Source organism: Vanessa atalanta, chromosome 30 (assembly GCF_905147765.1).
Source record: "Vanessa atalanta chromosome 30, ilVanAtal1.2, whole genome shotgun sequence".
Classification (NCBI taxonomy): domain Eukaryota; kingdom Metazoa; phylum Arthropoda; class Insecta; order Lepidoptera; family Nymphalidae; genus Vanessa; species Vanessa atalanta.
Genome location: NC_061900.1, coordinates 595,423 through 617,902, shown reverse-complemented (window position 1 = coordinate 617,902; position 22,480 = coordinate 595,423). Strand labels below are relative to the sequence as shown.

Genomic DNA, 22,480 nt, shown 5'->3' with positions numbered 1-22,480 from the left:
TGACTATTAAATGGAGTGTAGACCTAAGGAAACGTATTTCATAGTAGTCTACTCGAAAAAGTATCTACCAAAATGTATGAAAAAAGGGCTCCATAAATAGAACCAAAAAAACTATATGTAATGTTTTCGTTTGATTTTATTGAACTAGTTTTTTTTTGTTATCTGTGTAGTTATTTTGACAGTTTTAACTTCTTAAGTTCTCAATGTCATATTTCGCGCCAATTTTACTAACATTTTGCAAACTTTAATAATTATTTGCAACAATCAAAGTAAATCGATTATTATTTATTAAAAAGTTTAATTATTAGTGTTATGTGTGAAAGTTAAGAGTATAAACAATAAGTATGGCAAGGACAAAAGCATCGGTAGGCGCTAAAGGTAGGTTAGCTAAATGAAAATTTTATGAAAACTATTTACGTATTCTTCGACCATACCTTGCTGATGGTATGTTATTAAAATCAGTAATTAAAATGATAAATCACATCAACATATCATACATAAGATCTGTTATGTTAAACTTACTAAAGATAATATATCATTTTTTAGATATGTTTCATTGTGTGATATTTATCTTATTAAATTTAATAGAGGTAATTGACCGATAGACATACTGTTATAGAAAACAAAAATGAAAACGCAAGCGTCTATTTATGAATTATTATTGGTAGGATAAAATTTACAAAACATAAAATTAAACTTTTAAATTCATACAAATTTGTGGTATAATGATTCGACGACCTAGTCTGTGGTCGAGTAGTGTGTACACCGGTTTTCATGGGTACGCCACTCCGAGGTCCCGGGTTCGATTCCCGGCCGAGTCGATGTAGAAAAAGTTCATTAATTTTCTATGTTGTCTTGGGTCGGGGTGTATGTGGTAACATTGTTACTTCTGATTTTCCATAACACAAGTGCTTTAGCTACTTACCTTGGGATCAGAGTAATGTATGTGATGTTGTCCAATATTTATATTTATATTAATGATGCACAGTATTAAAATCTTTAGTAATATCTGTAATTTAAACTTGGAAGAATTGTGGAAAGTTCTGGACCACAATCTTAAATTTGCTTCAATAATCTTGTTAAGTAATCTCAATAAAACATGCAAGATGAAGCTTAAGAAGTAATCCATAGTCATATATACCCGTACAAACTAATTATTGTACTTATAGTTAAGTTATAAAATCTATAAATCTAATATTGCAAAAAAATCTATAAATCTATATTGTACTTAAAGAGATTTTGTTTTATTATTTATTACTTTAATTTCTTTGAGTTTTTTTTATCGTTAATATAAGATTATATCTTAAAATGTTAAGATGTTAAGTTAATATCAGGCTGGTTGTTAAAGAATAAACAATTTTATATAATAAACTTACTATAATGTTGGTTTTTATAGTTGAATCATAATTTTCGATCCTTAATGTCTGATCAATCTTCTGTTCTCTACGATAAGCAAAATAATCTGTGGTCAATTGGCGCAATTAGAAACCATGAATACTTGATTAAATAACACTCATCTCAGTTAAGATTCGGGTCCTGTCTCACTCATCAGGTCTGATAAGTGTTTTATAAATTATAATAGTTCTGTGCATTCTGCTCTGTAAACCAATTTTTTTTTTTTTATTCCTTTGACCATTAACAAGCTTAAGTGTTGTAGATAATAAAAATAAAATGTTTGAGACTGTAATGAATATGTTTTCTCCAATTTTTTTAATAATAATTATGGTTTAAAGTAATTGTTTTGTTTGTTATCTAGTGTCGTCTGGCAAAAGTAGTAAAGCAAGATGCAGTGCAGCTCCACCTCCGAGCAGTGCAGCTTCTTCGAGTGAGTTAATTTAACTTTTACTGTATATTTGTTGTAAATTGAAGTGGAGTAACTAAGTAAATGTCCAATTACCGGGCAAAGATTTAGCACTTATTTGCAGGCTGCAACAATGGTGGTTGGTTCACAAATATAAAAAAATATAGATAACTCCTCCACGAATATCAGAATGCTGTCTTATGAAAACTATAAGAGATACAAAAAATGATAAATTAGCAAAAAAAAATTAAAATCTTGTGCCTTTTGCTAGTAATTGTAGAATAGTTGCAACTGAAATCCGACAATTTTGTATATGATCAACATCTGTACTAATAAATATACAGATAATTCGCGTTTCGTAAAAGGTTTTAGTATGTTATATTTTTAAATAAGTAGCTGCACTGGCTTAAACAGTTTGTGAGCCAGTGTAACTATGCACAGAGGATATAATGATTTAGTTCTCAAGTTCGGTGGCGGATTTGAGATGAAAGGAATGGTTTCAATTTCTTGCGGCGCCTATGTCTATGGCTGTGGGTACCACTTACCATCAGTTTGTCTATTTCCCCGTCCGCCTGCCATTTCATAAAAAAAGACGCGTGAATTTCATGTTCTTGTCTTCATTTCAGGTAACGGAGAGAAATCATCCAGGAGCTACAGTGGTGGCAATTCCGTGTGCCCTCGAGAGACTCCCAAATGGCAGAAACCTATCACCAATTTCTTTATAACGAATCAGAATGGTCAATCTCAATCTGATGAAAGTGATGCCGAGGATGCTAGCGGTGAGACTCTTCATCTAGACTCTTAATGTAATTTGCATTCAATACTTGAAACCTCACATAAGGTTCAATGTATCAATGGTACTATACTATGTTTAGACGCATTTTGTGTGGTGCCACACAGAGCCAGTTTTAAAGTATGAGAGGCTTAATATTTCTAACACCTCCAATGTCCACGGGCCTTGGTGACCACGTCATAACAGGTGGCCCATTTGCCGTTCAGCATACTTATAACATGAAAGAAAACAGGCACATATATAAAAATATAATTATATTTTGTAAGCATCGAGATGGCTCAGTGGTAAGAATGTATGCATCTTAACCAATGATTGATGTTCAAACTCAGGCAAGCACCTCTGAATTTTTATGTGCTTAATTTGTGTTTATAATTCATCTCGTGCTCGGCGGTGAAGGAACACATCGTGAGGAAACCTGCATGTGTCTAATTTCAACGAAATTATGCCACATGTGTATTCCACCAATCCGCATTGGGGCAGCGTGGTGGAATATGCTCCAAAAAAACCTTCTCCTCAAAGGGAGAGCCTTAGTCTAGCAGTGGGAAATTTACAGGCTGTTAATGTGTATTTTGGAATATTATTTTGTATATACAAAAACATAATTAAATCATGAATGAAGTGTTATATTTTGAACAGTCTTAATGTCTAGGGTTAGAATTTGCTAGATTGTCGTTCTTAATATAAAAGAAGGCTTAATTAAATTTAGAATAATCTAAATATTAATTCCAGCGAGCAGTTCGAAGCCGAAAGCAAAACGTAACATAATAGAATCAGACGACGAAGACGAACAAACAGACAAACCAATAAACAAGGAACTCGACGAAACCATCGAATTAGAACCGCTTACAGGTGAAGACAGTCACAAAATAGACGAATACTACGCAACCAAAGACAAAGGGAAGGGTAAAGGTAAAAAGACAGCAAATAAGGAAAATCTAGACGGAAATGTGAAAAGGAATTCTGTGAAACGGGACTTGGATGAAGTTATATTTGATGAGGATAGCGAACATCTCACTAAGAAGATCAAGGTGAATTAAATTAGATGTGATCTGCTTAGTGCAATTCTGACATTGTTATGTTCTGCAAGTTTAATCTTTGTATATAACAGGCTATTTGACAATGCGAAAAATAAAGTGACAATTATTGTAACCATATTATGAGTTTAAAAATGGTTATTTATTAACGAAAGTTGAAAATGATAATTAATTTATTCAAAAATCCATAAATAAAAATGAATTTTTTTAAACCCTTTGTGATACAAAACGCTCCTGATTGGTCGGATTTATGATGACGTCACTTACTTGATAGCATTGTTCGCCTACTGTATGTGGATTATGTGTCACAGATTACAATACAGGCACGTGATGTCACCGGCACCATTGCAACGCCATATTGTCTAAGTAGCGTTTTGATTGAATTTTTAATTTGATATTTTGCATCAAATATGTACTAAAATTAAAAAACACAACTTTTACTGGGTTCCTTAACCTCTACTAAATAGTATTTTAAAAACCAGTCAAATATCCTATTCCAACATCAGGAGGACATGAGATAAACAATGTTGAACTGTCATGTCGTCTAGATCTGAATAATCTATGGTGTAGAAAATGAATTACTCGTGATTGTAACTTTGAAAGTTATATTATAGTGTACATAAGTTAAGTGGAATAGTGTTGTGTTATAAATAAGTATAAATCGAGAACTGTTTGTATGAAAATGTAAGGTTTGTTTTGTTTATCTTAACTCCTTCGATTGGAACGGGTGATGACACATGTTACTATTATAAAATATATTTACAAGTGATATCTTATGAGTTTTTTTTGAAAATAAAGTAGATTTGAAACAGATATGAACATTATGGCATGTGTTTTTTTTTAATTAACAGTATTACACAATAAAAGATACTGGCTGACAATTAGTAAACAATTTTTCATATTTTTTGCTAAGGATTAAGCATCTAGAACAATAAGCTACTTATTCATAAAATATATTTTGATAAATGTAAACCAAACATTCACAATTTAAATCTATACATATAATAAAATCGGAGTGTCTGTTTGTAATATTAAAATAACCGCGTTTTACTAAATGCATATGTCTGTATACACGGTACGTATACCTAAATAACATTTTTTACAATTTTTGTCTGTCTGTCTGTTTGTTCCGGCTAATCTCTGGAACGGCTGGACCGATTTCTACGGGACTTTCACTGGCAGATAGCGGATAATAAGGAGTAACTTAGGCTACTTTTATTTTAGAATTATATGTAAAATAATAATAGTCACGCTTTTTTATTAAATTTAAACGCGCACGAAGTCACGGGCACAGCTAGTTTGCAATAAAATAAACATTGTAAAATGAGATAAGGTGTGAAGTTGTTAATTTCGAGCGACTTGACATTTAACTTCACGGGGTGTGCTTCCATGTCACCCTGCGGGCGCATCATGAATGACTTATAATTTATTAATAACGCATAAAATGACATGTCGTAATAATTTATCTTATCTCCTTCAAATTAATATGTTTGTAATTTATTTCATACTGCTTTAATGTGATGGTTATACAGGTAACAAGTAGAATGAAATAATTTAAAAAATAAATCTCTTAAACAATAATATTAATATATATTATTGTTTATGGCAACATTTCCTGTCCTGTATTTTTGAACGGCCATTTAAATTTTTTGTTTTTATCTCCATTCAAATATATTTAACTAAATCTTGTAAAAATGTTATGTGTAATTAGTTTAATATTGTTACCTTTATATTTAAGTGTAAGACAAATGTATTTGAAGCCAAACTTTATTATAGTTTTAAATAAATTAAGAATAAAATAACTGACTTTTATTTTATTCGTTTCAGTTCCCATATTGAAAAGACAGACCCTGTTAACTTCTTTTTTAGTAAAAATATATTTATATAAATATTTTTTCTGTATCTGTGTCACTGAACTCATCCTGGATTGGGAGAAAAGCGCTGCTGTTGAGTGACACGTGACAATTTTTTTAAAGTGAACTTGATAATAATTTAATAAAACTTATTTAAACTAATTTATTTTAAAAGGAACATTAACAACTTCCACTAAATAAGAAAATGTACACAAAAATCACGATTTTCTACATTTAAACTAATTTTATTATATAAGACAAAAAAATATTGCTAAAGTTGAAATAAAACTAGTTTTTTTAACGGATTTAATCGCGTATATTAATTATTTTATTTTAACATCCCGACGTTTCGAGCACTTTGCAGTGTTCGTGACCACGAACTAGTTTTATTTCAATGTGTAATAATCGCGAAAATCTAAGACAACATTATATTGCTAAAGTTTGTTTACAACTGATGTAAGTATGTTATAATTTTTGGAATTTAATCAAGTATTTGTAAAACCACTTTTATTGATTGATTTATTTTCATTCATTTTCAACTATCTGGAGCAAAATAAAACATTGCAGCATGCAAATTGCAATTTTAGTGTCTACGTACTAAAACCTACCTATCAACGGAGTCAAGCTCTTCGCAAATGACAATCGTGGATGCCATTGGCTTACCTCTACCTTTTAAAACTATTATTTTGTTGTGTTACAGTTTGATGTGTAGTTACACTGACTTGTAAGTGTAACTACAGGCACAACCAGACATCACATCTTAGTTCCCATGTTAAATGTTACAGAACAGTAGTTTAGGCCATGGTAATGTGGTGGTGGACACTTTAAATCAAGTGCGTTCAATAAAAAAAAAATATAATCCTGAATGTATTTTATGAGGTTGAAATAAAAAGTCAGATAAATCGAGTATACATTTTATTGTTACGACAATACTATCGTTAAAACATTATTAGAAAATTGAAAATGTCTACAAAAGTTTCATCATAATTCTACATTAATATATTGAAGCAAAGTTTTGAGAAAAAAATAACATTTGAATCTGTCATTTTGATATTAAAAAAGAAAAAAACAAATTTCCTTGTAAAAACGAAAATGGCAAGGAGAAATCATAAAAACAAAACTTATTAAACACAAATTGTCATTTCTTTATGGTATATATATATTTTTTTCTAAAAATAAAATTATGTAAGACAAGGGTCGGCCGCCATGAGCTGCTTTTAACACGTTAATACGGTTGAGCTGCCAGTCGCGCAACCAAGCGCTTAGATTAAATTACTGAGTGTTGAGGTAAGGAGAAATATGTTTGATCGCTATAGTATTACCTGAAATTAATATCTATACGTTTATTAATTTGAAAACAGTCTAACAGTCAGATGTCTAACTTTTCTCTTTTTAATTGGTTTTTACTGTATCGGGTAAATTTCGTACATATTGAGGTATTTTCTTTAAACAGAACTAATCCCGTCCCAGTGTCACACGGATACAATAAGGGTTTATATATGTATATAAATAGTTTTTTTTTTTTTCGGCTAAGAAAGTTGAAATACTCTGGCCTTTCTCAACTATAATATTATACCTTCCTCTTGAATCAATCTGTTCTTTAATGAAACCGCGTTAAAATCCATTGCGTATTTTAAAAGATCTAAGCGTACAGACGGAAGCGACTTTGCTTTATACTATGATTCGTCGATAAATAAGATACGTCTTCTTACCTCAAAACTCCACAGATTAAATAAATACATAATACAGACAAAAAAATATTGCTATGCGTCACTAAACTTATTTACTATACTTTGAAAAATGTTTTTTGAACATATATTTATTCTTGTTAGCAAAATGTGTAATACTAAAAAATACTCATTAATACAAAGTATTATATTAAAATTAAGCATAAAAAGAGTAACTTTTCTTGTTGGTTCTTCTACCGGAAGTAGCTTGCGTAGTTTTTTTTTTGTCCTATTAAACATTCTATTTTCAAAATTACTTTGATAACCTTCAAGTTTATGTTTCATTTTTAAAGTTCAATAAACACAATCAAATCATAGCCATCATTATAAAATTAAAAAATATTCAATTTATTATACATTTTAACAACAAGAATTAATATTACAATTTTTTACTACCAATAATACTTATAATTTCTTCTTAAAACTATCTTTTATCTATTACGATTATTTAAAACATAACCGACCTCCTTTAATTTCAAACGTCAACTTGACGTTTCAAAACAGATATAATTAAAATATTATTATCTGTGTCATAATGTCATATCAGTAATAAAACTGACGTAAAGATCGTTTATTTTTTAAATATTTTATAAAACCCTTTAAATTCGAAGTATTATTGCATCTTTGACATAAATATGTATATATTTTTGGTATTTTATGATACAGCTGAGCAAAGGCAGACTTCCTTTTGACATCATACCGATATCTGACATTTTCCTTCACGTTCCTGTAGTCTTTATCGACCGCACAACACCACTCTAACATCAGTTCATTAAAATATAATTCCTTCAAAATTTAAAGAGTTTTTAGTATTAAAATCGGATATAAAACGCGTTACAATACGAAAACTATGCCTTTAATCTAGATAGACATTTTGGCGATCTTAACTTTACGATAAATAGACTTAAATAGTTTACAATTTCGTTGAATTCGTTAAAACGTTCCTTTGAAATCGAATAAAATGATCACTGATGGGAATGAATGTATCGACTTAAATAATTACTTAACATTGGTTAATTTCAATAAAGATGCGTACGAAATGTAGACAAAGTTACATCTAATTCATCGTTAGTAACAGTCATACGGTATATAAGGTACATTCCAATGGAAGGAGGAGTGAAGATAAACAAACCTTAGATTTACATATTTCTATATATCATATCTCCCAAAGTTCCGATAATAACTTCGCTGCGTTCACAATTACCACAGATTATTTAAGGTCTCGACCAATGACGTTCTTTCAATCCAAGGTCACAGTTATCCTTACACCTCGTGCCATTGTATTATACCATAGAAATTATAGTACTTGTATGTTACGCGAGGTATAACCCCTCATTTTAACGTTACTAAATTAAACTCACGTATTAAGGTTTAAGTTGACTACCTATTTAAGGTACAGAAGTTTTTGTGAACTGGTTTTCAACAAAATTGTTGGTTTTAGATATTGCTATTTGTATCTAATAGTTTACCTGGTGGTACCATCCACTCATCAGATGTTCTACCGCCGAACAGCGATACTTAGTATTGTTGTATTCCGGTTCGAGGGAAGTGAGTCAGTGTAGTTACAGGCACAGTCGACGTAACTTAGTTTCCAAAGTTGGTCACGCATTGGCGACGTAAGGAATGGTTAATATTTCTTACAGTGCTAATGTTTTTTATTGAAAATTCGACCAACTGATTTTAAGTAGATCACCTATAGAACCAAGATGTTACGTCCATTGTGCCTGTAGTTATACTGACTGACTAACTATTAAAAGTGTATCCAAATATCATATTATCCTAATCACACTACAGTCACTTGTCAATAAGAGCTAATCGTAGGCCGAAATAAGTAAATGTTCTACTATATGTGTGTCTGTGAGTTTAGAAGCGTATCTACGTAGTTATAAGTCATGCAATAAACAAATGTGCTGTGCACGTCAGCTTTGTTAATATATATGTCATGTTTGTGTGTGCAATTACAATTTTAGTACCACATATTCGTTATTTTTAATTTAATTACACGATTGACCAAAAGAGTAATGTGATCAGAGTTCATGTATGTGACCTTATTTATTATTCTATAACTTTTGAACGACTGAACATATTAATAAAAAAGTAATTCATTGAATTCAGTCGAGTTTTATAATTTCACATTTTATCTTAAAAAATTGTAGTGTTTTTTATTATTAATTGATTTTCATTACCTACTGCAACGGGTCTAATATAATAATGTAATTGACAAAGGAATATAGCAACAGACATACTCAATATGGCGGATATGCCATAACGGTGCAGTCAATTTTACTTAGTTCATGTGTTATATAATGAACGTGATATGAATATATGATTATTATTAATAATAATAAATAGAAAATTTGAACAGATACGGTTTCATTTAATCCATTTACTAATATATTTTTTTATTGTTTTACCATCGGTACCTAAATTGTGTACAGATATGTCATAACTAACGGTTGTGTGGAATGAATTCAAAACCAATTCGCAAGCTTTGAGCTGCACACATAACTGAAGTTGCACAAAAACTTTAGTTATAAATTGTCTTAGTGTGCGTGATACGACTATGAGTAGAGACAGAAAAACAATTCAAATTTGATTAAATTTTTTATGTTTATTTATTGTTTTTTTTTTTTATTAAATTAAACGCGGAGCAGCCTTCGTGAGTTAGTAGATTTTTTATGCTTGAAATATAAACTACATTATTCGATTAATTTGAAATTGCAGCCATATTGAAAATACTGTCATTCTGAGTTAGCCACATTCATTAGTCACCAGTTCCAATATTATTTAATAAAAAAAAATGAATGTATGTTAATTTTCGAAACTTAATTTAATAATGAGCGATTTTTGTACGAATTAAACGAAAAAAATACTATTCATATAGTTCACTACAATTATAACTTATTAAATATATATATATATATATATATATATATATATACTACGTATATTTGTCTTTCTGTTACAATAAAAAAAAAATCCTCATAGATATGGTCAAATGTTTGTCCAACGTGTCAAAGTCAAATCTTTACCAAATGTTTGCCAAACGTTTGCCCAAATAAATTGCTAAGACATGTCCTCTACACATAAGCGTATGTTATACAAAAATAATGCATAGTACACATAAATGCTGTTATATTTTCGATTCGTCAGTCTGTATATATTAAGAGGGGGCCGAAAGTTTAATTTAATTTACATACGACATTTACGTTATAACAATTGACTTATTGTGAAATGAATTATGAACACGTTACCAGACGACCCCCTTAAATGATTCACCATATAAAGTCCGGCTGTTGAGATGGTTACTTTCTTCTGTACAGTCGTGAACAAAACTCATAAACTAATGATTAAACCGTGTATTTTGGATTAAAAATGCGACAGTATTAATGTCTTAACATTAGGTAATTAACAAAGCCCCCCCCCCTACAAATTTTAAATTCTTCACAATTATTGTAAAGTAACCTCGACCATTCGACCACGAACTTGTCAGAACGCATGATCTCAACGACCGGACGTTGTATACTTAAGTCATCATTACAAATTGCATATTCGCCTTCTCTCTCACACACGCTTTCATCACAATGGAATAGAAGGAGACAGAGAATAAATATACAAGTTTTACTAGTGAGGTTTTTTATGAATGAGTGAACCAATCACAAGTGAGTTACGCCGAATATTCGACTATTCGATGACGATACATCGGTGTGAACGAGACAGCGATATTAGTGTAACGTCACACGTTTATTATTATACATATTTAAAATTTATTTATTTAATAATAAATAAAATCACGTTCTTTTAAATTTATGAACTTCGACGCGATCTGAAATAGATTACACACAATTAAAATTATATTGAAATAATTTCAGTTAGATTATTTACGAAATAAATGTTTGAATTTTAATAAATAGTTGGGTTAATACGCTCTAAGCAGTGATGCCAACATGGGGGGTTTCTCCCAAAATTTTGGTGGAATCAACGTGTACAGGGTGTTAATTTATTTAAAATTAACAAAAGAAAAGTGCTAAAGGCAAAAAAAAAGTATGAAACGAAAATGTAGACAAAATAAGTTAAATTATAAAAAAATCAACATTTATAATTTCATTGACATTATTACATCCTGAATTAGTGTTAGTAAATGTGTAAAACGCACCCACACTAATACAATAGCTGTTTTATACTACATAAATGTATTTTGAATTTATATTTGAAATAACCTCCTTTAACAGAACACCAATTATGATATTTTTTTAAAAGACATTTAGGGGAACATTTTGTCATAAGTTGGAATCACTGCCTCTTAGGAGAACGTTTAAAGCATATTGTATCACAAGCATGAATAGTCCATTCCAACGGCAGGAGGAGTAAGGATAACCAGACAAATTCGACCTTGACTTTATACGACATCATTGGTCGAGATTTAAATACTATTGTGATCGGAACTTTGCAAATAAAACTAAAGCAGTATACAAGCAGTTAAATGGAACAATATTGTATTATAAATGAAGATATATATCAAGAACTGTTTGTTGTGTTAAACTAGACTTTGTTTATACGTCCTCCTCCTGCCACAATAGTGGGAGTTGACTCACTAGACGCTGTCGGCCGGGCTCTGGAACTCCGCCAGCGCGTGTATGGGGCTCGGCTGCTTCTTCTGGCTGCCTCTGCGGACCTTCGCCCTAACTTCCTCCGGCTTCTCGGGGCGTATCAGCGGCTTCTTCTCTGGCGCCTTCATGCGCCACACGACTATCGGCGACTGGAATTTAATATGTTATTTTTTTTTAAATATGAACATAATACCATGTTGTTCGGGAGCGTTCACAAAACACATGGTTCAGGTAAGTTGGACAATATTTCCGTATGAGTGTGTTTAGCCATTGCTTCTTGGATTTTGATTCGATTGACACGAGAAAACCGTTACTTGTCAGTCCAATGAAATTAACGTTTGGAAAACGTCATAAACGGTAAATCCGGGTGATTTGGAACGGCCCCTTTTTTATATATCTAAATATAAATATACTTTACGAAGAAATATTTAATATATTCATAGTGAAATATGTGATATATATATTTAATTAATTTAATAGTTCTATGTGTCTAGAACATCACATTCAACATATAAAGATACTTTTTAAATTTAATAATTAATTTACTTAAAAACATTTAAATCATTCAAACACAAATTACTAAATATTTTAAACGTAAAATAGAATGGAATAGTCTAGAATATTTTAATTATGACACACACAGCTAACATACAAGAAATAATATGATTGTTTTCGATATATATTATATATTAAGTAACAGAAACAGTGAAATAAATTAATGACTTTTGTGAATAATTAAATAAATCTCGAGGAATAAAAATGTAATTAAAAGTCCATAACAAGAAACGAGGTTCAATAAAAGAAAGGGACAGATAGAAAAAGAAAGAGATTCAAAGATCTGGAATTACCATATAGATTAGTGCAAAGCCACGAAGTATTTAACAATAGTCGCCCATTGGTCGAAATTCAACCTTAATTCATCGATAATAAAATATAAGATAGATTGATTTGAGAGAAAGGAAAAATAAGACGCGCCGTGCTTTTGTAAGTCATTCAAAATTGATTAAAAAGAAATGTTCGTACCGTCCACAGAACAATAATACTTTATAAGCAAATATGGTTATATGGTTCAAATATGTAAATATTTCATAATTTAATTCATTATAACATATCCAGTGTAACTTTAATGTACATGTAACTTTAATCAAACACAAGATAAAAAACAGATGGAGCGCCCGCAACATTAAAGCGTAGCAACAAAAGCGAATACAATTAATCACTTTAATTATTTTGTATTCGCTTTTCTTACTTCACTTTATAAAGTTCAGTCGGTCAGTGAGATTAGCCGGAACAAACAGACAGACAGACAAAAATTGTAAAAAAAATACTTTGGTATATGGTACATTTAGTGCATTTAGTAAAACGCGGTTATTTTAATATAACAAACAGACACTCCGATTTTATTATATGTATAGATATAAAAGCACTTCTGACTATATAATACTTACATAACTATATATTGGTCATATTACATATAAATATAGTAAATATCAATCTATACTAATAAATGGCTACGTCTGACTGAAGCTACTAAGCCGATATACATAAAACTTATATCAGAATCGCGTATCGGAGAAGGCTTTTCGGTTTTTTTTTTTTAATTCATTGTTTGGCGGACGAGCGTATGGGCCACCTGATGGTAAGTGGTCACCACCGCCCATAGACAAAGGCGCTGTAATAAATATTAACCATTCCTTACATGCACCTATGCGCCGCCAACCTTGGCAACTAAGATGTTATGTCCCTTGTGCCTGTGATTACACTGGCTCACTCACCCTTCTAACCGGAACCCAACAATAGAGAGTACTGTTATTTGGCGGTAGAATATATGATGAGTGGGTGGTACCTACACAGACGGGCTTGCACAAAACCCTACCACCAAGTAAAGGTTTTAGTAGTTTCCGCTTTCATGTATTTTCATGTTTCTGTATATATATAAGTAAAACTTAAATTCAATGATAATTACTCAGCAATTGAAGTGCACGAGTGAGTGAGTAAACACAGGTGCTCTCTCTCTCACTCACGGCAATTCCGATACACGGGAAAGACTTCAGGCGCTGGACCAATGGCTTTACGTGCTTTCCGAGGCACGGGAGTGTACACTTGCGATTTTTTATCGGCCCGGTTTGGGATTTGAACTCAGAATCTGTGGCCTTATATCTAACCATAGTTTATGATAGATAGCTCAACAGTTTGATTCATTTCTTCAGCTTAACAAACATGAGAGTTTAAACAGAGTGCAAATTTATTAACTCGTGCAAGTACGGTTAGAAAAATATTATTAAATTAACAGAGGCAACAGGAAAATGAAAATTATTAAAAGTAATATTTATACGATAGATTGCTGAACACTTGGTAGTGTCCGACCGAATTTTACGATACAGTGACCTTCGACCAAAGTCTAAGACAGAAATGTTTATTGAATATAGAACCGTTACGGTTGCTCATTGAACGTCAGAAAATCTATCATCTGTTCGGAAATAAAGACCTCGGACCTGAGACGAACCGGCGAAATTAACTCGATGAGTTTTTGTTTACAGGACATATTTTATAATTATTTTTATAACAAATAATACATTCTCGTTTTTTAAAACAGCCTGAAGGCGATCATCTCTTCCACCAACAGCATCACCAAAGAAGTCATTAGTGTTGTAATATATTTCAGCACACAAACACTCTTTAAAGATTCTTTTATTTAATTTCTTAGGGTTTGTTAAGTTAAGCCTTTGACTTCAGCCAAAAATCGAACTACGGTCAGACACTAGTGTAACTTCGTGCAAGCGTCACAGAGCTTGCACGAAGTCAATTAAGCTATTAAATCATGCAATAAATAAATAAATAATAATAATAATTACCATTCAATATAAACACAAACTTACATAGTTGTTCTGCCCGCAAGGAAATAAAAATATATTATTTCAATTAATATAATATGTTTAAAAGCTTTTTAAAATATATTCGTTACTATGACATATATTTACTTAAATTCGAATCAGCGTTAACTTCCCTACAGCTGGCTGTCTTTGAGAATCACTTACCACAAAACCCTAGTGATATATTCAATAGGCCGACCCATTCATTTATCAATAAGAATTTATACAATACAAGCCCCCCCCCCCCCAATTTAAGATTTTCCTGCACCCAAGTGAAAAAACGATAAAACTAATAAAACAATCCCTATATATAACTACATCAAGACTTTCAATTTTTTATTTCATCAGGTTGGTGGACCTGCAAATGGTCCACAAGATGCTAAGACACCACCACCCACAGACATTAGCGCTGTAAGAAATATTAACCATTCCATACATCGCCAATGCACCACCAACCTCGGGAACTAAGATGTAATGTCCCTTGTGCCTGTAGTTACACTCAAACATTTAAAACCGGAACACAATTTTACAAAGCATTGCTGCTTGGAGGTAGAAGATATGACGAGTCGGTGGGGAGGGGTGGAACCCTCCCTTTCCTTCTTGCCTTAAACCAAGTAGTACTTTCAACAATGACAATTAAGATGTTACGTCCCTTCTGGTGTTAACTAAACAAAATTATATAGCAATCTAAAGCGTATTAATTCATTCTAATACCAATTACATTATTGAACGATCATAAGCGTCTTAAGCGGTTTCAGCGCTTTATAAAGCGATATTCAAGCTCGATTTATTCAATAAAATATATCATAACACATGCTGTATATAATTCACTAATATAAGATTTCTGTTAGTACAATTCGTAGTCTAACAACCGCAAACACCCCCCCCCCCCTATGTCTATCAACTGTAGACACTTTTTAAAAATAATTATCTTACTTTTTATTTGTAATCAAAATTGGAAATTTTACTAAAAAAAAATAGCTAATCCTTCTTTATTTTAAACATATTCCAAAAACTCGTTAAACGTCTATAAGACAAGTCGATTCCAACGGCAGGACTTAAGATAAACATTCATCCGTGACCTTGAATTGGGACGACAGCGTTCGTCGAGATCTTAATAATCTGTGTGTGTTTTAGATGTTGACGAAACTGCTATCGGAACTTGGGAAGTAAAAGTATGTAGCGTATTTAGGTTTAGCGTATTAGGTTATTAGGTCAATGTTTGTCTATGGAATGATTTGACGTATGACGTACTTCCTTCTTCTCTTCCTTCTGGTGTGAGCCGCGGTAACGTGTGTTGTGTGAGTGCGCCGCGCTTTTGAAATTAGCTTGTGTAACGGACTTATCCTTCTCCTATAATATCACCCATCCCTTTGGCTGTGTTCTTCGAGTGTATGAAGACCAAGGGAGCGCTCCCAAGAAGAACGTGTCTTCACAAGTCAGAGCCCAGTTTTGAGGTAACAACCCCTATTTTTACCAAAACTACAGTCCACTTTTCTCTCGCGGGTACAAAGTATAAATAAAAATATATTAGTCGATAACAGTTTTTAGTGTTTAACACATCAGACTATTAAATCTCATGGAATATAATAAATGTAATGTTTATCTCAACTCGTCCTGCCATTGGAATGGATTGTTTGATTGGATGACCGTGTGTTGTGTAAGTGCGGCGTTGTCGGGTACTCACAGCGATGGTGCCCTGCCTCGTGTACTTGGTGGAGGCCACGTAGGACGCCTTCACGGTGAGGACGACGGCGTTCATTAGATTCTTCGCGGCTTGGATCAGAGACGTTGCGCTGTCGAGCTGGAAATCAGACGTTTACATAATAAGTACAATCATTTCTTTTTTTTGGCATTAGCAGCCCGTAAATGTCCCACTGCTGGGATAAAGGCCTCCTCTCCCTTTGAGGAGAAGGTTTGAAGCATATTCCACCACGCTGCTCCAATGCGGGTTGGCGGAATACACATGTGGCAGAATTTCGTTGAAATTAGACACAAGCAGGTTTCCTCACGATGTTTTCCTTCACCGCCGAGCACGAGATGAATTATAAACACAAATTAAGCACATGTAAATTCAGTGGTGCCTGCCTGGGTTTGAACCCGAAATCATCGGTTAAGATGCACGCGTTCTAACCACTGGGCCATCTCGGCTAGTACTAATCATTACGCGAAGAATTATAATGTAACTGCATGTTAATCTAGAAGGAAAAACAAAAACAAAATCTTCTTTAGTATGCTCATAAAAGCACTTTAGAATCTACATGTAACAGTGTTGAATTAAATGTAAAGCTACTACCGGTTCGGAAAGTAGATTCTACCGAGAAGAACCGGCAAGTTAGATCCGTGTCCTCTTATACGAAAAGTAATTTGGAAACCCTTAACTTAAAACTTGTCGACCAAGATTTCCTATAAGTTTGTTCCACCATCTTGAAAAAAGGGGGTATATTTTTGACGATCAAGTATACCCCCTATTTCGTGATAAAATGTATATAATTACTGGACTCATATCACTGTATTTATTTATATATATAATTCTATCAATAGAGAGATGACACTACTAACGGTTCTTGCCTTTACCAGTAGTCGATTTAAGTAGCAGGAGGACCTCTATTACAAATCTAAGGTTTGTTTATCCCTACTCCACCTGCCATTGAAATATACAAAACATCCTGAATCGACTTACATCTCATTATCATAATAAAATGCAAAAGTATATTTGTTACGCCTTAACTACTTTTGGGCAAATCACAGTAGCCGAACAAGTGATAGTCCAATAGACGACAAGCATAAACTGGTGGACCAATCGCGTGCCTCGGCGCCCCGACTCCTGCACCAATCCAATGAGATCTAACAATACACTACTATGCAGATCAAGACTCATCTCACCCCGCTAACGATGAGCTCCCCGGAGATGTTCTGCACGTCGGCCTTCACCTTGCTGGTGATCTGTATCTGGTGGCAGTAGAGTGCGATGCGCTGCAGGTATGCCAGCAGGTCCTGCTTCGTCGACGACTCGGGGCACTGGAATTGGAACGACTCAAATGTGAACTTCGAAGCGAAGTAAATAAAATTGTGTTAATGGAAATAAACCGTTGTATTAATATTATTAAAAAGTCATTTCTCGGCTATGGCTTCTCCTCAGGAGATTGAAGCTTGTTCCATCACGGTTATCCAGTAGCTGCTAAATTCAATGTGTGTCATTTTAGTGTAGTTGTTCATCATCTTGAGGTTATACACCCTATGGTCAACCAATCCGAGTTATTCAGTTTGTAAGCTGGTATTTACCCTCCCATGCCTCGGAGAGTAAGTAAAATCTGATCCTGCACCTAAATCTAGCCATATTAGATTAGATATAGAAGAAGAGGAATAGAGTGTACGACCAAAATCATCATATCATAATTCGTTTACTAACCTAACACATATAAAAAAAAAATGTGCAGGTTTTTACAAGATTAGTAAAATAATTCCAAACATTAGATTAGGGGGGGGGGGATGACCAGTATTATATCGAAAAGTATTTCAAGTCGCTCACCTGTTCAGCGATCTCGCGCGTGAGTTTGTCCAACTTGGTACCAGCTTCAGATATTTTTTTAGCGGCGTTGATGACGTCCATCGTAGTCTTGAGCGGGCCTCGACCTCTGGTTATAGGACGAGATCATGTATTACGATTTGGAGTTCCATTGTATTAATATTAAGGCCTATTTTTATTAATATATATGTCGTCGAAACAGCTTTATATCGACGGGTCCTTAATAGATGGCGCTGGTCAGAGAACCGTTAAGCGTTGTTTCGTCTTTAAATAAAGTTTGAGTGGGAACTGTCCTCGATTTGACTGTTACTGGCACGGACTGTCAAAGAAATAACAATTGAAAAAGAGAGTTGGTTATCATGTAAAGAACATTTGAAACGGTTCTAAGAAAAGTAGTTGATTCGAGGAACGTCAATAGGAAAATTATTTTGGAATCTTTTCTAAACCGGTGGCTTTATAAAACTCAAAACCAAAATATTCTTTATTCGAGTATACCCATAAAAGTATTTAGTATCAACGTTTTATAATTGAATTAAATAAGAACGGATGTCAGTTGTTCGGAAAGTAGATTCTACAGAGAAGAACCAACAAGAAACGCAGTAGTTTCCTTTGCCGCCACTTCAGTACCAGTGTTTACAACAAATACTAAGTCCACAAGTACTTTTCAATAAAATTACACACAATGATCCAGGTTCTATTAGAAGAATTCAACTCCTGAACCAGAACTAGTGGTCATTTTTACTTGGTGGTAGGGCTTGTTGCAAGCCCGTCTGGGTAGGTACCACCCACTCATCATATATCCTACCGTCAAACAACAGTACCGCATCGTTGTGTTCCGGTTTAAAGAGTGAGTGAACCAGTGTAACTACAGGCACAAGGGACATAACATCTTAGTTCCCAAGGTTTGTGGCAGTGATGTAAGGAATGTAAGGAAAAGAACCATCAGGTGGTCCATATGCTCGTCCGCTAAACTAAAAAACAAAAAAAACCTCGTGAAGTCCGTCATCTCCAGCATGATCATGCACATGTGCTTGGCTAGCATGATGATGTCGTTTCCGGCGTCGTCCCACTTCGCGACTTCATTGTCGAACGTCATCTTTTCGCGTCTGAAGAGTTCCACTTGCTGCAGGATCTTGCGCTTGTCCTCCTCCGTCATCTTACGCATTGCCTCCTGTCGGGTCATCGAGATATTTAATGACGCAGATAGTTATAACAGATGAATTGTGAGCGAACTTTCTCCTTAAGAGGCCGTTTGGGACATTTAGTAACAGCTTGTAAAGGTCCCACTACTGGGCTAAGGTCTCCTTTGAGGAGAAGGAGAAGGTTCGGACCTAATTCCAGCACGCTGATCCAATGCGGGTTGGAAAATAAACATGTGGCATGATGATTGAAATCAGACACATGCAGGTTTCCTCGCGATGTCTTTCGTCACCGCCGAGTGCGAAATAAACACAAAATAATCATGGAGTTTCAGTGTTGCTTTCCTGAGTTTGAACCTGCTTTCGAACTGGGCCATTTCGACTCGCATAGCAGTTTACAGGCTGCAATTTTGCTCGTCTATATAAACCTGAATCACGCTATTAAAGTTTTCTAAAACGATTACTATATATGTAATCAAATACTCTCACTAAAAGCAACATTTAGTTAAGTCGGATTTTGATCCCAAAGAGGTGCAAAGTCCTATCATATATAACTTCTAACTAAAGTTAAAATTAAACTTACCCTAGCATTAGTAATGCCACTTATGTCCGGATATTCGTCCACACCGTGCTCACCGGTGTGAGCGCTCGCTGGAAGATTAAAGCAAAATTAAAAAAATAAACAAATCACAATTTTCTTACACCAGAGTTGATTCATATAATCGTTCGTTTAGACAAATCTGAGAATAAGAAAATGATCGATTTATTCTTTAAGGAAACATTTTCAAGTCACGTGGTTATGGTCTAGTGACAGTAACAATCCCCCTTCCCCCTGATTCACGTAGATTAACTTGGCTTTATGTGTCCATGTTGGTCGAAACTGGTGGCTAGATTAAAAGTACACAGATCCCGAGCAGTTCATCGGGTTTTTGATAGCGAACTGGACTGTCAAAGTTGGCAATGTTTGCACTTTCGTGCCTCGGAGAGCACGTATAGTTAGTTCTGCGCCTGAACTATTACCGTTCATGACGATTTAGCTGTCCTATCTGATTATGAGAGTAAGAGACACTTCAATATATCCTGTGCCGCTTTTATTTTACTTTATTTAAAAGGCGGACAAGCAAATTTGTCACCTGATGGTGGCAAATGTTCTACTATTTACAAGTAGTCTCACCATGTACTATCACATTGCACAGTATGTATTAAAAATAAAATTAAACATAACCAATGATTACAGGCAAGAATTATATGATATTTTTTTTAACAATTATATATTAAATAATAATAACATATCGAACATAAATGCAATAATTCATCAAAATTACGATTGACCAAACCAGGTGACTTGAACTCGTTTTTCGAAAACATTATCAACTCTACAAAATACTGACAAACAAAGCAATTGCACAAGTGAAACCTTTATACATCGAAATCGTTGCACACAAACGTTGCAGTCAAATTTACATCTTGCGATTATACATAAAAAAGTTTCACTATGAAAATAAACCTTCCAAATTTATACACGTAGCTCTTACAGAATATACAAAAAAAAAAGCTACTGGTCGCATCGTACTCACAGCGGCTCCTCGTTTCCATCGTCATATCCTCGACCGGCTCGAACTCGGTATCAGTGTCGAGGTCATCGCTCGTCTACACATGCAAAGACAACACAAAGAAGCATGCGATGAGTGACGTCATTGGTGGAATATCAATAAAATCGCAACGACGCCCCCCCCCAAATAGAAATTTCCAAAAATTCTCTTTTAACGATAACGTTATATAAACCATTATGTTCCGAATACAATTTTTTTTAAACTTTTTTCAATAGGCTTAGCGTTGATGTTGATGATGAGTAATGTATGAATACTTTGTGGCGTAAGGTAAATTAATGTTAAATTCTTCGCATACAGTTGTCGCCCTTCGTTCGAGATTCCTTTCGTTCAAAACCGGTTTTTGCCGGTTTTCTACCCACTAAAACAACTGCGATGGCCGCCGGTGCCGAGACCGGAGAGGCTGCGGGATCGGTTGATATAATGCATCCGCGGCCACTCTCTTCAAGGCGAAGATGACTTCGACCCCCCCCCCTCCCCCTATCCCCCACATTGTCTACTCTAACAAAGCCTTAGAGATCCCTTGTAGTAAACGATATTGATATTTCATATTCCACCAATCACAATGTTATTTATGAACCGAATCACAGCGATTGCAAAAAAATATTAACACAACAAAAAAAAGTCCCAACAGATGAATACACGGAAGCTGTAAATGGACGAGAGTGCATAAACAAAGCGTAAATAATCGATTCTGAACAACTGGCAGCTGCCAGCCGTATTTGTTTCTGGAACGAAGTTCTATTACGCGGCATACAGTTGAGTCAACTGGCAGAAAACGTCACGTAAGCAAAAGGCGTTATGCGCCCTCAAGGGGAACTATATCTCCCCTCTCTTAGTTCAATCATGAAAGAACTTCGTTTCCATAAAACAAAACAGTTCACGAATTTACAAATATTCATATCAAATCTAACTCAAACGACCTATTTACGCTTTGTAATGTTATCTAATGTTTAAAAAAAAAACATAAAATCTATTCCCACACAAACGTAGTCCGGGCGACGCATGCCGTTTACCAAGATACATTTGTCGAACACAGAAACGAAAACATGCAACGGTCAAAGCACTATCGTACAGACGTAACGTCTTACATTTGCTCCTCGTCTCCAACGTGTATTGTTCGTCTAAATCGACGTCTTCCGGATCGAGTTCCTCCTCATCCTACACGCAAATTCATCAATTGTTTAATTAATCCAAGCCTTGTCGTAGGCAATGTGAGACTTCATTAAGAAATTCGAAACGTTTTATGCGTGTTGTCTCTCGGACTATATTTTTTCAAAGTCAATATTTATATTTATTAATAACATAACTGACTAACTCAATTATTTTAACTATACCTCTGGATATTCAAATGATTTATTTAGAAGGGAACTCATATATTAAACTTTACTTAGATATATTCTATACGTGTTGACAATCATACTGACGCGTGTTGAATCAAATTAAACCAAATCAAATGTATTTAATTTATTTTAAACTTAACAATGAAGCGTTTTTGAATCGTCAATATT

General features: G+C 33.9%; 2 protein-coding genes across 4 annotated transcripts in view; one reads left to right on the top strand and one right to left on the bottom strand.

Moving 5' to 3' along the window:
• The first annotated feature begins 211 nt into the window (after window positions 1–211).
• LOC125075259 (PCNA-associated factor-like) lies at window positions 212–3,818 on the top strand. Its single transcript, XM_047686956.1, has 4 exons — window positions 212–378; window positions 1,757–1,825; window positions 2,428–2,580; window positions 3,324–3,818. Exons 1-4 carry the CDS (start codon window positions 345–347, stop codon window positions 3,629–3,631), a joined length of 564 nt encoding a protein of 187 aa, XP_047542912.1. The 5' UTR covers window positions 212–344; the 3' UTR covers window positions 3,632–3,818.
• Window positions 3,819–10,163: 6,345 nt separating this feature from the next.
• The window catches only part of LOC125075134 (catenin alpha), a 60,787-nt gene continuing 48,470 nt past the window's right edge, over window positions 10,164–22,480 (bottom strand). Inside the window, exons 16-23 of one of the 3 annotated variants that reach the window (XM_047686732.1) lie at window positions 20,937–21,009; window positions 19,943–20,010; window positions 19,210–19,391; window positions 18,224–18,329; window positions 17,578–17,712; window positions 16,379–16,495; window positions 11,804–11,967; window positions 10,164–11,034 (exon numbers count right to left, since the gene is read on the bottom strand). In XM_047686732.1, coding sequence (XP_047542688.1) covers window position 11,034; window positions 11,804–11,967; window positions 16,379–16,495; window positions 17,578–17,712; window positions 18,224–18,329; window positions 19,210–19,391; window positions 19,943–20,010; window positions 20,937–21,009 — 846 coding nt within the window. In that variant the 3' untranslated portion in view covers window positions 10,164–11,033. Of the gene's footprint in view, window positions 11,035–11,436; window positions 11,968–16,378; window positions 16,496–17,577; window positions 17,713–18,223; window positions 18,330–19,209; window positions 19,392–19,942; window positions 20,011–20,936; window positions 21,010–22,060; window positions 22,131–22,480 lie in introns of those variants that run through there. The other 2 variants (XM_047686734.1, XM_047686733.1) reach the window with 2 other exon arrangements.